The 15,701-nt window shown below is 45.4% G+C and overlaps 2 protein-coding genes across 2 annotated transcripts in view; one reads left to right on the forward strand and one right to left on the reverse strand.

The window, feature by feature from the left end:
- Positions 1–15,701, reverse strand: part of LOC308461606 (serine protease 33-like) — a 326,492-nt gene that overhangs the window by 267,455 nt on the left and 43,336 nt on the right. The gene's annotated exons all lie outside the window — the stretch shown is intronic.
- On the forward strand, positions 884–10,005 carry LOC308461620 (prostasin-like). Its single transcript, XM_080978687.1, has 7 exons — positions 884–1,006; positions 4,257–4,401; positions 4,558–4,578; positions 5,556–5,721; positions 6,155–6,429; positions 8,090–8,259; positions 9,617–10,005. The coding sequence occupies exons 2-7, from the start codon at positions 4,344–4,346 to the stop codon at positions 9,860–9,862; spliced, it is 936 nt and encodes a 311-aa protein (XP_080834813.1). The 5' UTR covers positions 884–1,006; positions 4,257–4,343; the 3' UTR covers positions 9,863–10,005.

The raw sequence follows: 15,701 nt of genomic DNA on the forward strand, positions 1-15,701 counted from the left end.
GCCTGACTTAAAGTCACAGAAACCGGGTCAGAAAACCTGTCAACACCAGTAGTAGGAATGGAATTTGAGGTTTTGCAATGGGGATTAGATAATTCAACAGACCTTCCAAGTGTCCCTATTTCCCAGGCCAGGGACAGTCCTGGATTTTCAAAAGTTGTCCTGGTTTCTGATTTGATCCCAGAATGTCCCACTTTTCCTTAGGATGTCTCTGTTTTCATCAGATAAATGTTGGTGGGTATGGAGTCATGTGACCTCTGAGTCAAGGAGATAAGTAACAATATAATCTTTAGAAGACATCTGAAGGCAGCCCTGTATTTTTAAAATGTTTGTTGTTTTATTCAATGCTATTTTTCTAGAAAAAGTAGTGCTGGAAGTCACCATGAACACCTCCCTTGTTCTCTTATAATGGCAATGGGGCCCACCTGAAAGGTGCCAGAACTAAGTTCCGGTGAGTTCTGGCCTGTGCTCATTTTCCTACTCATATTGAAATACTGCCCCTCAATGAGGCCAAACTTAAATTCACAAAATGTTTAGGGGTATGGGTATCCCTGCGTAACCCCAGAAAGAAAAGCCCTGGTTCCAGCTGAAAAAATCCCTGGTTTCCTTATGTTTTTCTATATGTTAGAAGCCGCCCGGAGCATTAAAAATAAAATTATTATTATGGAAAAGGATGTCCCTATTTTCATCAGAGAAATGTTGGAGGGTATGTATTCAAAGAACTGAGATTTATATGTTGCACCCCCACTCCAGACGTAGAGAGACTCTCAGGAACCCAAAGAGGAGGAAATGCACAGAAGCACCACCCTTTCCCCTTGATATGGAACATTATATAGCACAATTAATTAAGATCAAAGTTCAGCTTTTCCTGGCGTTCACTGGAAAGGAACCATCCGGAAAGTACTTCAGAGAAGGACTGCAGAATCAGAAGCGAGCGGAGCATGTCGTTTAGCCCTCCTTACTGGTACTGCGGCTGCTGCAACTAATTGTGCTAAAAGGTGATGGATTGGTAAGTGGGAATCAATTTCTCAAGTTTTCCCCACCTTTCAGGGGTGTAAAAAGGAGACGGGTTTAAAGAGCGATGGCTCTAGACTGTCATTATTTTGCGGGGCAGGGGGATTCAATGACATAACTAGCAAAATCAGGTTGTGCGTAACAAACCCACTTCCAAGCAAATTAGATATTTTTGTGATGAGAGTGAAGAGAAATGCACTAGAAATGCAGGAGAATATCTGCTCAGCACAGTAACAGCGAACCTCCCTGCCAAAAAATTAGGATGAATGCTCCATAAATAGGTTGGCTGTAAGGGAAAATTGTTTGTGGCAAGGGCTTAAAAAGAGGCATCCCTTCTCAAATGTATATCATGGAATGTTGATGGACTGAAGAGTAAATCTAAAAAGAGAGAGAGAGAGAGAGAACATAATTTTTTTTTTAAAAAAAATGGGATATTATGTGCCTCCAAGAAACCCATATAAAATAGGAAACAGAAGAATTCTAATTAATAAAAGACTGCGTTCAGAATTTATTTCAACAAGTTCAGAGAAGAAGAGGGGGGTTGTGATGTATGTTAACCTCGACCTAGAACCAACGTTACTATTCAAAAACGAGGTAGATAGAGTATTAGGAGTGGAAAGAAAATATGGGAAAGAAAAATTAACTATTATAGGAATTTATGCCCCAAATAGTAAGAAATTAGAATTTTATAAGAATTTAGAAGAAAAAAATTTGGGATCATTATAATGAAAATATAATTCTCGTAGGAGACTTTAATGGTGTGACCTCTGTAGACTTGAACAGAAAAGAAAGAGATAGGGTTATGAACGTTGGGAAGTTACCTCTTACCTTCTTCCAATTTGTAGAGAATCTTGATCTTTGTGACATATGGCGGACTAAACACCCAAATGGGAAAGATATTACACACTTCTCAGAATCCCAAAAATTGGGAGGTAGAAAAGATAATATTTGGGTTTCCAAGAAAATAGTATTAAGAACAAGTAAAGCAGAAATTTTGCCCAGAGTAATGTCAGACCATAACCTGACAATGCTGGAAATAACACAGAAGAAGGAGTATATGAAAAGGTGGAGACTAAATGAGAGTATCCTGAATGATGAAGATATAGTTTAAAAAACCAAAGATACGTTAGAAGAATTTTTTCAAATTAATAACAAACAAGGGACGGACAATTTGGGATGCCAGTAAGGCATATATGAGGGGGTTCTGCATCCCACAAACTGTTATGAAAAAGAAAAACAGAGATCAAAACTTCAACCTAATGCTTAAAGAAATAAGACAGAATGAAAAAGAATTGGCAAACATCCTAAGAACAAGGAAGCCCAAGTGGGGATTAGGATATAACAAACACAAGTTGAGAATTTACTAAACAAAGAAGTCGTAAATAAAATTAAATGGCTCAAACAAAAAACTTTTGAGTCAGCAAACCGTTCAAAAACCGGGGTTCCACTGTATCCTTTCTAAAGCTCCTGGGTGGTATGCTTCTGTGTGTGAAATTGGGAAATGGAAAAGACAGTGTAATTCTGTTAACCTAGTATTTTTCTCTCTCTCTAGTAGATTAAAAGAGGCAAGGGGGGGAGTGCCCCTCTGTTTTTGAGGTTATTTGTTTGTTCATTTCTCCTCCCATCTTCCTTGCAGCTGGAGACCGCATGAACAGGGTTTACTGGTGGTCTCCCTCCAAAACTGCTTAGCTTCTCCAAAGTGTCTGCATTATGTGCTTCCCTTAGAGCAGGGGTCAGCAACCTTTTTCAGCCGTGGGCCGGTCCACTGTCCCTCAGGCCATATGGTGGGCCGGACTATATGGGGGGGGGGTGAACGAATTCCTATGAACCACAAATGCATTTTAAAGAAAAGGACACATTCTGTAAAAACACACTGATTCCCTGACCATCCGCGGGCCGGATTGAGGCGATTGGGCTTCATCCGGCCGCAGGGCCTTAGGTTGCCTACCCCCTCCTTAGAGCATGCCTTAGGGTATTCTGAGCAGAGGTAGCTGGTGCTGATTGTAATGGTAGAGTGGAAGTCAGGGTGAAGACCAACGCTAGACAAAGCAAGATCCTGTGACAGGCAGGGCCAAATAATTCTAGTTTTGTTCCCATCACCCTCCCTGCTGAGATCTAGGCATTTCCAGACCCTGAACTGGCTATTAAGTCAGAATTGCAGCAGGTGGGGGCTGGCTGAGGCTGGTGGAAAAATGTTCCATTTCCCCTCATGAGCCAGCATGGGGGGTTTTTCCTGACATTGAAAGAAACACACGTGTGAAACTGGGTGTCTCAACTTGGGTGTGAAACTAAGCACTTATACACACCCACACTTGTACATGCAGGGAGTGCTTTAGTCAGGAAGCAAAGGCCCTGGCCCAGGTTCTGAGAAGGTGGCATGCCCAGCTCCCTCCGTCAAGCTAAGGAACAGTTTTGTGCGTGCAGAAATGAAGAGAAGAAGCAGTTTTGGAGAGATGCAAAAGCAACAAGAGGGAGAGCTGGGAAGACACCTTGGTGGTGCCAATATCTCCCTAAAGGGAGGTGGAAGACCTGCTGCAAGGGGGAAGTGTACTATGCTCAGCTTGTATATCTGTAAATAAGCTAAATATTACAAAAAAAAATCCAGTTTTCTCCCCCAAAGGAAATAAAAACTCAAAAGAGTGCTGCCGTTTACAGTCTTGGAAAGCAAGAAGCATGCATCAATATGATTCATCCATTGAGCCCTGCATTTTTCTCCCCTTCCTCTTTTATCTCCCATGTGCTGAATTGTAGACTGAAAGCAGCTCAGGGCAAGGACTTTTGTTCTTCATAAATGCCATGCATATAAATGGGGCTTTAGATAAACTACCACCAATAGTACCATTAATAATAATAATACCAACAACAACTACTATTTTGTTGTTGTTGGCACCCATCTGTCCCCCACTAGGGGTATTACTCCTCCCCTGGTACCCCATACACCCCAATAACTATTTTACACTGTTATTAATCGGTAATTTGTTTATTTTCATTGATTTATTTTAAAACACTTACGTACTACTTTTTATCTAAGTATTCCAAATCCATAGGATCACTCAAGCACTGCCAGAAAGTTTGGCAACCATAGCCCAAGGCATGAAGGAGACAGGAGGTCTCAGGAGGTCAGCAGCGATTTGGGGTGCTGCCAGGATCCAGAGGATTGAGGGACTTGGGGGTTCTGTGCTGCATCTCCAGATTCAATGAAGGAAGCATTATCCTTTCACCCTTGATACTGTATTTGATCCTAGAAGACATCCAGACCGAAATAAAACGTCAGTTATCCAGAACCGACTGGTGCTCAACCACTCAGAGGACACTTCAGAAGAGGGACAGCCATGGCAACTGTGTCTTTCACGCTGGCTGTGTGGCTTCTGCAGCTGACCATACTGCAAGGTGACTTATAGGGTTTGGGAAATGCAGAAATCCCCTCCATGTAGCCTATATATCTTGTGCAGACACATTCACGTGAAAGCATGGATCTCAAAATGTTGTTGTTGTTGTTGTTATTTCTTACCTGAAGTACCTTCTCTGCTTTTTCATTTTCCTCAGGTGCTGCCAACTCAACAGCAGGTAAGAGCAATTCGCTATATTGGAAGCATTTCTGTGCAGGAGTTTCACCCAACTTCCTTAAGACATTCAGCCAAGCCACAAACAGGGAGGGCGAAGCTAGTCCGTCCTCAAGGCTCTCCCCATTTCATGTACCCTCCAAAGCCCACATCTCTCTCTCCAGCCAGGCTCCACGCTGTCCTTGAGTAGTTCTGTCTGCTTTGAAAGCATCCTTGAACCGTATTGGTGCCTCTTCCTTGCCAGAAAAGATGTGGTGGGGGAATGTAGAAACCAATGGACTTTTGTGTGGCTGGGTGGGAAATTTGATTCAATTCACATTTAAAGATGAACCTACCTGGTTAGCATTTTCTGAAACAATACATGAACTTAAACACAGCTCTCCTCCCAAATTCTCCCTTCTCCAGAATTCGCAGTGCACTTCTCCAGTCAGGTAATATGCAGAAAAATGCATATGCTAGCGTAAAGTGTGAATAAATGCATATGTTAGCAAAGACATACAAAGATGTATTCTAGTAGGGAAAACAGCTTTGCAAAAATGTTTACATTAGGGGAAATTGTACAAAAATGCTGGTGAATTTTCATTAAAGCCTTTGTGGGGTGGGGGGGATGCAAAGATCTTGCACTCAGTGGCAAACCACGTGTAGCTGGGTCCTTGGTCTCATTGAAGAAAATGAGACTTACTTATGATAAACATGCACAGCATTGGGCCACATCTTCTGAGGAGAAATTATTGGTCAACAAATGTTGTGTTAAGAAACAGTAAGTTAGTTTTACTTACCAGATTAAATGCTCACTAGATCCATCAGAATTGATAACTGGAAATCTTGTTTTGAAGACTGAAAACACTGACTGGAAAACTAATTGAAATTCAGAAATTTTGATTCCTCATGTCCTCGTCATGTTCTGCTCAAAGAGCTCCAACATGGCTGTGCTGCAAACCATAATAGCAAGTCCTCTCATTTCCTCCTCATCCTTCACAGGGTGTGGAAAACCAATCAACTCTCCACGAATTGTTGGTGGCCAACCAGCCTCAAATGGGTCGTGGCCCTGGCAGGTCAGCATTTTACAGAGCTTTTATCCTATTTGTGGAGGCTCCCTTATAGCCGAGCAATGGGTGCTCTCAGCAGCTCACTGCTTCTTCAACAGGTGAGTATCTGATGGGTATTGCTGTACAGCCGTTATCAAGTGTCACCCAAAAGACAGCACAAGGGCAGGCTAATATCCTCTGCCTGCCTGTCAGCTACCTGGTGTCTCAGGTGTACAATACATTTAATGCAGAACCATGTCACTTTAAATAGTCGTGGCTTCCCCCCCCCCAAAAAAAAACCCTGGGGACTGTAGTATGTTACAGGTGCTCAGAGTTGTTAAGAGACTCCTGAGCTACAGTTCTCAGAATGGTTTCAAAATCCATCCCTCTTCCCAGGGAATTGAGCTCTTGGAGTTATAGTTCTTTGGGGAGTCCAGGGTTAGGGTGACAAGCAGGAACTCAAAAGTCAGCATTGACAGTTCCATCTGTTTGTTTGTTTGTTTGTTTGTTTGTTTGTTTGTTTGTTTGTTTGTTTTGCCCTTCTATTCACAGTATGGGGTCCATGTTGCAATACAATGTCATCCTAGGTGCCTATCAGCTCTCAAACCTCTCAGATAATGCAGTGATATCTGACGTGGAGCAGATTATCCTCCACCCTGACTACAATGGCCTGGATGCCTCCAGTGGAGATATTGCTTTAATTAAGCTGAAGTCCCCTGTGAATTTCACCAACTACATCCTCCCCATCTGCCTGCCAGAGTCCTCTACACAGTTCCCTTTGAACAAATACTGCTGGGTGACCGGATGGGGAAATATTCGATCTGGAGGTGAGGGGTGTTCTTCAAAAGGCTCATTCAGACTCTGGGGCTCATCCAGATTCACCTGCATAAGGCTTAAATAGTGGTTAATATTACGGGCGCCTCCAGACTGGTGTTTCTTTGAGGGTGCGTTCTGCAACAAGTTGTTTGTGCTATAATAGTGTATTAGTGGTAGATTTATACAGGGCCATCCACCCATGATTCCCCTTTCACATTTTTTTCTGCAGTGCTTCTCAAATGTCCTAGCATTCTTACTATCTGGTAGGGCGCTTTTACACTATAGTGCAACAGAAGTAGGACAAAAAAAAGAGTCCCTGTACATTTGTGATATCAGAAGTTAAAGGATTTCAGCAGGAAGTTACAAAACATGCACCAATGGGAAATGAAGCAGTATGTCCACCCCAAAACTTTTGCAGACGCAAGCAGTATTGAAAGTGGAATGCACAATAAAAATGATATCCAGAAGGCCCCAATTCTAGTCCTTCTTGAGCATTCAGTCTCATTTGGTTATGGGGCAGCTCCAAGGGTTTAGGTATAAGCAATTTTTGTGCATGCGCAGAACGCCTGTGCAAGATGTGATCATACTGCACTTGGAATCCCCAAACCTAACATTCTGGTATGTGCTTGAATCCCTCCCACAAAATGCTGACACTCTGGAGGCAAATTCAGTGCCAGAATTTTCATGCCATCATTTTCCACAGTGCTTTACAGTATGAATTGTGGGGAACAGCTCCCTATCCCAAGGACAATCCCAACATTTCCATGGGGAAAGAAGGAGGCATGGAATAGTACAGATGGGAGAGAAATTTGATTCCGTTTTCATTTAAGAAAAACCTACCTAAATTGCACTTTCTCCAAACCATACTCAAACAAAAATATTGTCACCCTCTGAATTTTGCTACGCAGTTTGGCAGCCAAGTAATGTGTACAAAAATGCTGGGGTAAAGTCTGTCTAAAAATGCATGGGTTAATGAAAATGTATGCATATATTAGGAGAAATTTGCATTGCTATGCGATTGGATTTTCATGAGGATTTCTTTTTTAAAAAATGCATTTTTTTTTAGTTTCCCAAGGTCCAACTCTACCATTAGGCAGAGTGGAGCAGGTGTCTCAACTGGCAAGCCCTGAGAGATGTGAAACAGCCATGTTATCTGACTTTCATTCTAAGCTAGTCTGCTCCTCTTAGGTGTAGTGGAAGCCCAGCCGGCCCACCAGTGAGGCAGGCTGCAGCAGCCGCCTCAGGCGGCAGAACACTAAGAGGTAGTACCCCTGCAAGGGCCCCACAGACTCCACCACTGCAAGAGAAGCAGTGGCAGTGGTGGTGACAGCTTTCAATGAGATCTGATGATACCTCGCCCAAACCTGCCATCGCTGCTGTTACCCAGGTAACAGAGGATTTGGCAAGGGGTGGCAGCAGCACTGGCACGTTCCGGTTTTCCCTCAGGAGCCAAATTGGGACATGCCACCCCTGAGTGGAATATGATGTCCCACTGCGCATGTCAAAGAAAGCACCAGTATGGCCGCCTTCTGCACATGTCATGCTCTGAGCTGTAGTGAGTGCACACCCGCCATGCACTCACTGCTAAAAGTGTATGTGTCTGAATGCACTTGAATTATTCTGCCTCTGCTTTCCATGACCGCTTTCCATTTCTCTCTCTCTCTCTTCAAGTGCCTTTGCCATACCCACAAACCCTTCAGGAAGTCAAGGTGCCACTCATAAATCGAAAAGTCTGCAATATTCTCTATAATAGTCACCCAGTGCCACGCCTGGGCAGGGATCCTATCAAGCAGGATATGATCTGTGCTGGTTACCCAGAAGGTGGGAAAGATTCCTGCCAGGTAGGTTGTTCCATGACCTGTTCTTCATACAGCCATTGCAGGTGGTAGACAAAGGCAGGCTCTGGCGTGGTGGCATTTGAAAATCCCTTATGTCATTATCTATGAACTTACATTGTGTGTATATAGTACTTAGGGCATTGCTTACTAATTTGGCTCTAGCTAGGGAGATGGTACCTGACAATTTTCCAGATTCTCCCATTTTTCAAAGTGTTATTGCTTTTGCTTCATCTTAAATATTGTGATGCTGCTTCTTTGGTCAATATTGCAAGTGCCAGAGGCTGGCAGAATCAATAATAATAATAATAATAATAATAATAATAATTTATTTATACCCTGCCCTTCCTGGTTCAGAAACCGGGCTCAGGGTGGCTAACAACAAATTTAAAACACTTTAAAACACTTAATTATAAAAGCAGCATAAAATACAGTATAAAAACATGAATAACAATAAAAATCAAAAATCAATTAGATAATCCCCAGGGCTAGCTGGCTGAACTGGTCCTACTTGAGCCAAGGGAGAATTAGCTGTGGGGTCTCAGAGTGGGTGATCTTCATAAAACACTAGAACTATCTTGTCCATTCATGCCTGAGATGATAAAAATTTATCATAATTTTTTATTCAATTTTACAATTAACATTTACATTCAAACCAAAATCGTAATCATAAACATATAGTAGCCCCTGAATCCTTGGACTTCCTTGCATGGCTTCTATTGTTAATCTTTTTCAACTGCATCATAGTGATGTTCTCTATTTTTCCGTAAAATCTCATTCTTACCATAATTCTTGTTACATTACAAGTGTTGTTAAAATCCTCCCTTTACAGTGTTCTCCCAGGTAACCTATAAATTCCCACATTCTTTATTGGATTTATTGCCTTCTTGGTTTCTGATCTTCCCTGTTATTTTCGCCATTGTAGCAAATAAAGATAAAGATTTAAACCAGACATTGGGAACTCATCCAAACTTCTGCTTGTCCAAGCGGTTTTCAGCTTGCCCCATGATTTCTAGGCATAAGTGGTTTTTTGTCTGTCTTGCCATGTTCCACGGGAAAACCTACTGTTTACCGCTAACATTAATCCACAGAAAAACAAACTGACGTCCATTCCAATTCAGTGGTAGACAGCACGTTTTCCTGGGCGAGAGTGGTGGGACAAGCCTAGTTTGAGGATGAGCCTAGATATTGCTCAGCTACAACTCCCAACACCCCTTACCATGGGCTGGAACTGTTGGGAGGTGGAGTCCCCCATTCCTGATTATCGCACTGATTCCAGCTGCTTCACCGAATCAGGATTCAGAATCTGATGTCAGAGTGTTCAGCGTAGATCCTCTGCTACTTCCCATCTCTTTCTCCACAGGGTGACTCTGGAGGACCTTTGGTTTGCCAACTTGAAGGAGTTTGGACCCAGGCTGGGGTTGTAAGTTGGGGAGTTGTCTGTGGTGGAGGTGACCATCCTGGTGTCTACACCTTAGTGCCTTTCTATGCCAACTGGATCCAAGACAAGATGAGTGGTAGAAATGGGAGTGGTGGCAAAAGCGACCAACTACAAAACGCCCGTGTTGTGACATTCACTTTGGTATCTCTTCTGCTAGCCCTTCTGTGAAAAACCAATCTATTGGCTTTCCGTCTTACCTATAATTGCCTGGAATATTTAGGCTGCTGGAGGACTCTGTTTAAATCACCACATGCAGTAGGGAAACCTACCCCTACATCTCTCTGATTAATACAGGCATTAGCCTTGCCACATTTCAATTCCTTTGTAAACATTTGATCATAGTTTAAGCATTGCGTGCCCAGGCGGAGACCCCCCACCCCACCCTGAGAGGCCATCAGAAGGAATAATAACTCATGACAACTTGTTATGGAATTAAAATTGGCCACAACTTTATTAAACCTTTCAGATGTAGGAAGACCTTGGCTTAGGCATTGGGCATGTATCCCTCCCAGCCCCCCAGCTGGGGAACTGGGGCTCCTCGGGGTTAATGGGATAGGGGAATGTGCACTGCAAGACACTTGTGTACGCAGGCAGCCCACCCCATATCCGTGCAACGCAGGGGAGTTCACTGACAACCTTTCAATGTATGGCCAGTGACTCCCTTTTCACAAACCCCTTTAAGAGGGAACCCTGGAATCACTGTAGCAGGAGGGGGGGTGAGTCACCACTTCACGTCCACCCCCCATTTAGGGAAGATAGACTAAAGGATTCTGCCCAAGGCTTAAAAGCCACCAAAATTGTGACAATTGCTACGGGGAAGGCAATTCCTTCCTGGCTCCTCAACAGTAACCATCAAAAGACCCTAGCAACGCCCACTGAACAGGAAGGATAATGGTTAACCTGCAATCAAGCATTATACAAAGGGAGAGTTGGGTGAGTGACGCTCCAGAGCTGACTGCATGCTTGCTGCTGGCTCCGCCTCCCATTTATGCATCTCAAGCGGACCAATGGGAAGCCTGCCCAGTCAAGGTCCGCTCGGCTGGCCCCGCCTCCAAAGCCACTAAAAGGTTTTAACTGGGGTTTGGTGGGAACCCCCAATGGCTGACGAGGAGGAGGGAGGAGGGCCAGCCCAACCAGCTGGTGATTCCCACGTGGCTCCGGGTGCTGCATGCAGTGCCACAAGGGCACCCACAAAGGGAGTTGTGAGCGCGCATTTATTATTAAATTTTGATCCCACCTTACCTCCATGGAGCTGAAGATGACATACATGGCTCTCCTCCTCCCCATTTTCATCCTCACAACAACCCTGTGAGGTAGGTTCAGCTGAAAGTGCATGACTGGCTCAAGGTCACCCACAGGCTGACTGGAAATTTGAACCCTGGTCTCCAAGGTCCTAGTCCAACACTCTAACCTGGACATCTTACTGTTACACCCAAAGAACCCCAGGATCGTCACCTGGAGAAGAAGCTGAGAATTTTCCATCCATGGACATCAGTTGGAAGCTACGATATTTCAGACTTTTACACTGATACTGAAAGTGATGATTTAATGTCCACAATTCCTTTTTACTTATTTTAAGTGGTGCCTGTCGTTCCATTCTTAAAAGAAAATTAATGTTTTTAATTGACATTTTTAAATGAAGTGGAAACAAGTGGTAGATAAATTCAGCCCCTGGGACAAAACATAATAAGTTATGAACTTTAAATTGAATTTCTTCAGTCATTTGATCTTTTATTTGTGATGCTTCAGAGTTTTAAAATTATCAATAAATTATTATAAAATACTTGCAATAGTTTTATTGCTTTATTCTTTGTATGATTATTTCTTCTTCTTTTCTCTTTTAATATTTGTATGTATACACAAAGAGAAAGAGAATGTTTTTATGTACTATCTCTGTCTGCTTCAACTACCTCCATTTCTTCATGCTTTGCTCAGCTTTTTCCTCTTCTTTCTGCATCCTGCATGCATGTATATACAGTGGTTTCTTGGTTCTCGAACTTAATCCGTTCCGGGAGTCCGTTCGACTCCCAAAACCATTCAAAAACCAAAGCGCAGCTTCCAACTGGCTGCAGGAGCTTCCTGCACTCAGTTGGAAGCCATGGAAGCCACATCGGACATTTGGCTTCTGAAAAACATTTGCAAACCAGATCACTCACTTCCGAGTTTGCAGAGTTCAGGAGCCGATTTGTTCAGGAGCCAAGCCGTTCAAGTACCAAGGTACCACTGTACTGAGTTAGACCATTGGCCCAGATTTTGTGGGAAGGGGCAGAGGCTAACAGAATCACTAGAACTAGCTCACCAGTAAATGCTGGAGATACTAAAGATTTAAACCAGACACTGGTAACCTCTGACCCTCCATTGTTGCTGGTCAACAACTCCTACCATCCCTGACCATGGAGCATGCTGGATGGAACTGCTGGGAGGTGAAGCCCAACAACATATGGAGGGTTTCAGGTTCCCCATCCCTGATTGATACACTTATTCCATCTCCTTTACCTTGTTTGGCTCTGGTGTCATTGTGGGATCTATCTCCCAAATCTTTCTCCACAGGGTGACTCCAGGAGAGCCTTAGTTTGCCAGCTCAAGTTGGACCCAGGCTGGGGTTGTGAGCTTGGGAAGAGGCTGTGAAGGCACCTACCGGTACATTTCAGTGCCTTTCTATGCCAAGTGGATACAAGACAATAGAAACAGGTTCGGAAGACAAAATGGTGGACCACCCAATGCCCCATATTGTAATGCAAACCTAAGTAATTCACACTTCCAAAACTACATGCAAACGAAAACACAGCTATCCTTTGAAATCCTCTTAGTTTTGTGCTGCAGTTATCAAAAAAAATAATTTACAAAAGAACAAGTACATTAGGAGGAAGTGTGATTAAAAGTGGATATTTTAGTGAAAATGGCATACAAAAATATGTTACATTACAGGAAAGAATAATAAGAATAACAATAACAATAACAATAATAAAGTAGTGGGTGGACATAGTAGATGACACAGAGATTTCTCCAAGTACTTCTTTATAAGTAAGCTGGAACTGAACTGAACAGCAAACAGCTCAGCCAGCCTGCTTTTATAGGCAGCCGGCTGTCAACATTGTAACAACAACAGCCCAGGGTTTCCCACCTAAATTAACTTACATGGACCTGAGTGAAAACTATATACACAATACCCCCTGGTGGCCAGGGTGAGAACTTCAATACATAACACCCCTCCCCACCGAGATAAGGCATAGTTACAATCATAGTGGTTCCCTTCCATACAGCAATACCCTTATTGATTCAGTAAGGCACATATGTAAATTGATTCCAGTTTTACAAATTTGCAGGCATAACTGTTTCACTATCAACTATATTGTCCGTAAGACTCACCATCACATATTTATTGACCCTATTCACCATACAGCTTTACATGTGCAGTTTGTCCGGTGAACATAGTCTTTTAAATAAGCTGGGCGCTTGGAAACCCTGCCGGACCAACAAGGGCCAGTACCAGAGTCTGGGTGGCCAACTGATTCTGGCTGGGACTGTGGTGTGACCAAATGTGGCATTGAGCCCGAGTTCCCTGGCTCCCCTGCTGTCAAAGAAACCACCACGAGCGGACTCGGTGGACGGTCAGGTATGGCAGTGGTCCGAGTCTCTGGAGAGCCAGGCAGACCCACTGAAACGGCTTGGCTCGGCTCCACGCCTGCAGGTTGTAAGGAAGATGTAGGTGGAGCCTCGCCTTCCATTAGCGTCCACATTAGCTGGGGCCACAGTTGGGGGCACAGCGGTTGTGTCCATATCCCCAACCCTGCACCTTAGCTGGTCTATGTGCCGGCGCCACAAGCGTCTGTTCTCGAGTGCCACCTGGTACAAACGGGGCCCCGTGACTCCCACTACCGTGGGTGGCACCCAAGGAATGTCCCCCACAAAGTTCTGGACAAAAACCTAATTCCCCGGAATAAAGGACCGTGGCGCGTTAGTACAGCCTGGGGGCTCGGCCACACCAAAGTCCGGGTGCGGCCAGTCAAGCGGAGACCTGAGGCAGCGGCCCATAAGCAGTTCGGCCGGGCTCCACCCTGTGTCTACATGAGGGGTGATGTGCTGCACGAGCAAGTATTCAGTGACCCGCTCATGCCAGTCCCTCTGTTCCAGGCGCGCCAGTGCCTCTTTTGCTGAGCGCACCATTTTCTCTGCCTGCCGTTGCTGGCCGGGTGAAATGGTGCCGTTAGGGCATGGCGGATGCCTAGCCCCAAGAGGTACCTTTCAAAGGTGCCTGACGTGAACTGAGGTCCGTTGTCGGAGACGAGAACATCAGGATACCCATGCGTCGCAAAAAGGCCTCGCAGCACCCGGATGACGGCCTCGGTAGTGGGGGAGGGCATCAGGGCCACATCCAGCCATTTGGAATAGGCGTCCACCACTACCATAAAGGTCTGGCTGTGAAAGGGGCCAGCAAGATTGATGTGCACTCTCGACCAGGGTGCCTTTGGCATCTCCCTGCCGGTGGTGCAGGTCTTGACTCTTGGCATGCTTGACAGGAGTCAACCCAAGAACTGATGGCATTGTCCATGTTAGGCCACCAGATGTAACACCAAGCCAACGCCTTCATTTTGACTATCCCGGGTGGCCGATGTGCAGAGCCCAGAGGACACATTGGCAGAGTCTTTGGGGAATCATGACTCAGTCTCCCCACAGTAGGCAGCCGCAGTGAGCCGAGAGCTCGTGCTCTCTGGTTACAAACGGCTGGAACTCTGGTGTGACAGACGCTTCCAGCCACCCCATCCACACCCAGTTGAATACATGGTTGACTAGGAATTAGGAGGAGCGATGAAGCAGGAGCCGGGTCTTCCACAAACGCTGGAAGAGGGCAATGACTGAAAGCATCGGCGTGGCCCATCAATTTTCCAGGGCAATGGACGAGCTGGTAGCTGCCAGAAAGACAGTCCATCGCAGCATGCATGGCGAGAGGACCGGTGGAGTTGGTCAGTCACCGGTGAGGAAGCCCAGGAGCGGCTTGTGGTCAGTGATGAGGTTGAAGGTTCTCCCGTAGAGGTATTCGTGGAACCTCTTTACTCCAGCCAGTGCTTCCTTGTCAAGCTGGCTGTAATTCCGTTCAGCCGGAGACAGCGTTTGAGAGAAGTAGGCAAGCGGTGTTTCCCTACCATATGGAAACCGGTTACTGAGGATGGCGCTGATGCCAAAGGGCGAGGCGTCGCAGGCGAGGACCAGCAGCCTGGCTTCACTGTACTGTACCAGCACACTGTCCGATGAGAGGAGGGCTTTGACTGTGTTGAAGGCGGTAGTTTCCCAATGACCCCAGGACCACAGTACCTTCATGCTGAGGAGGCAGTGTAGAGGCTTGGCTAGCGTTGCTTTGTGGGGCAGGAACATGTTCTAGAAGTTCAGCAGCCCCAGGAACGCCTGCAACTCCGCCTTGCTTTTTGGAACCGGGGCCTGCTGAATGGCCCGGATCTTGGATGCAGTTGGGTGAAGACCGAAGGCGTCGATAAGGTAGCCCAGAAACTCCACCTGCAGAACGGCAATCTGGCACTGTTCTTTTTTCACCTTGAGTCTGGCCTCCTGGAACCTGGTCAGCACAGTGCGAATGCTGTGGATACCAACACGTCATCGAAATACGGCACCACACCTGGAAGCCCCTGCAGGAGATGCTCCATGAGGCTTTAAAAGATGCCAGGAGCCACGCTTACCCCGAATTGCAGCCAGTGGCACCGGAACGCCCCTCAGTGGGTGACGATCATCTGAGCATTAGCGGTGGTGTCCTCAATGGGCAGCTGTTGATAGGCTTGGGCAAGGTCCAATTTAGCGAAGACTTTGTCATTACCCAGGGAATGCAGCAGGTGGTGGACGACGGGAACTGGATAAGCGTGCTGCTGAAGCGCCTTGTTGATCATGCACTTGAGATCTGCGCATATTCTTACCGACCCATCCGGCTTAACAGGCGTGATGATGGGGGTTTCCCACTTGGCGTGGTCAATCACCTCCAAAATGCCTTGTGCGATCAGCT

The sequence above is a fragment of the Podarcis pityusensis genome, assembly GCF_964106645.2.
Source record: "Podarcis pityusensis genome assembly, chromosome: 13".
Lineage (NCBI taxonomy): Eukaryota > Metazoa > Chordata > Lepidosauria > Squamata > Lacertidae > Podarcis > Podarcis pityusensis.

Bases quoted from the DNA above. Each gene is read 5' to 3' on its own strand.
- LOC308461620 (XM_080978687.1), top strand. From the start codon at position 4,344: ATGGCAACTGTGTCTTTCACGCTGGCTGTGTGGCTTCTGCAGCTGACC. The intron at 6,430-8,089 runs GTGAGGGGTGTT...TCTCTCTTCAAG, and splicing joins GGGAAATATTCGATCTGGAG to TGCCTTTGCCATACCCACAA. The intron at 8,260-9,616 runs GTAGGTTGTTCC...CTTTCTCCACAG, and splicing joins GTGGGAAAGATTCCTGCCAG to GGTGACTCTGGAGGACCTTT.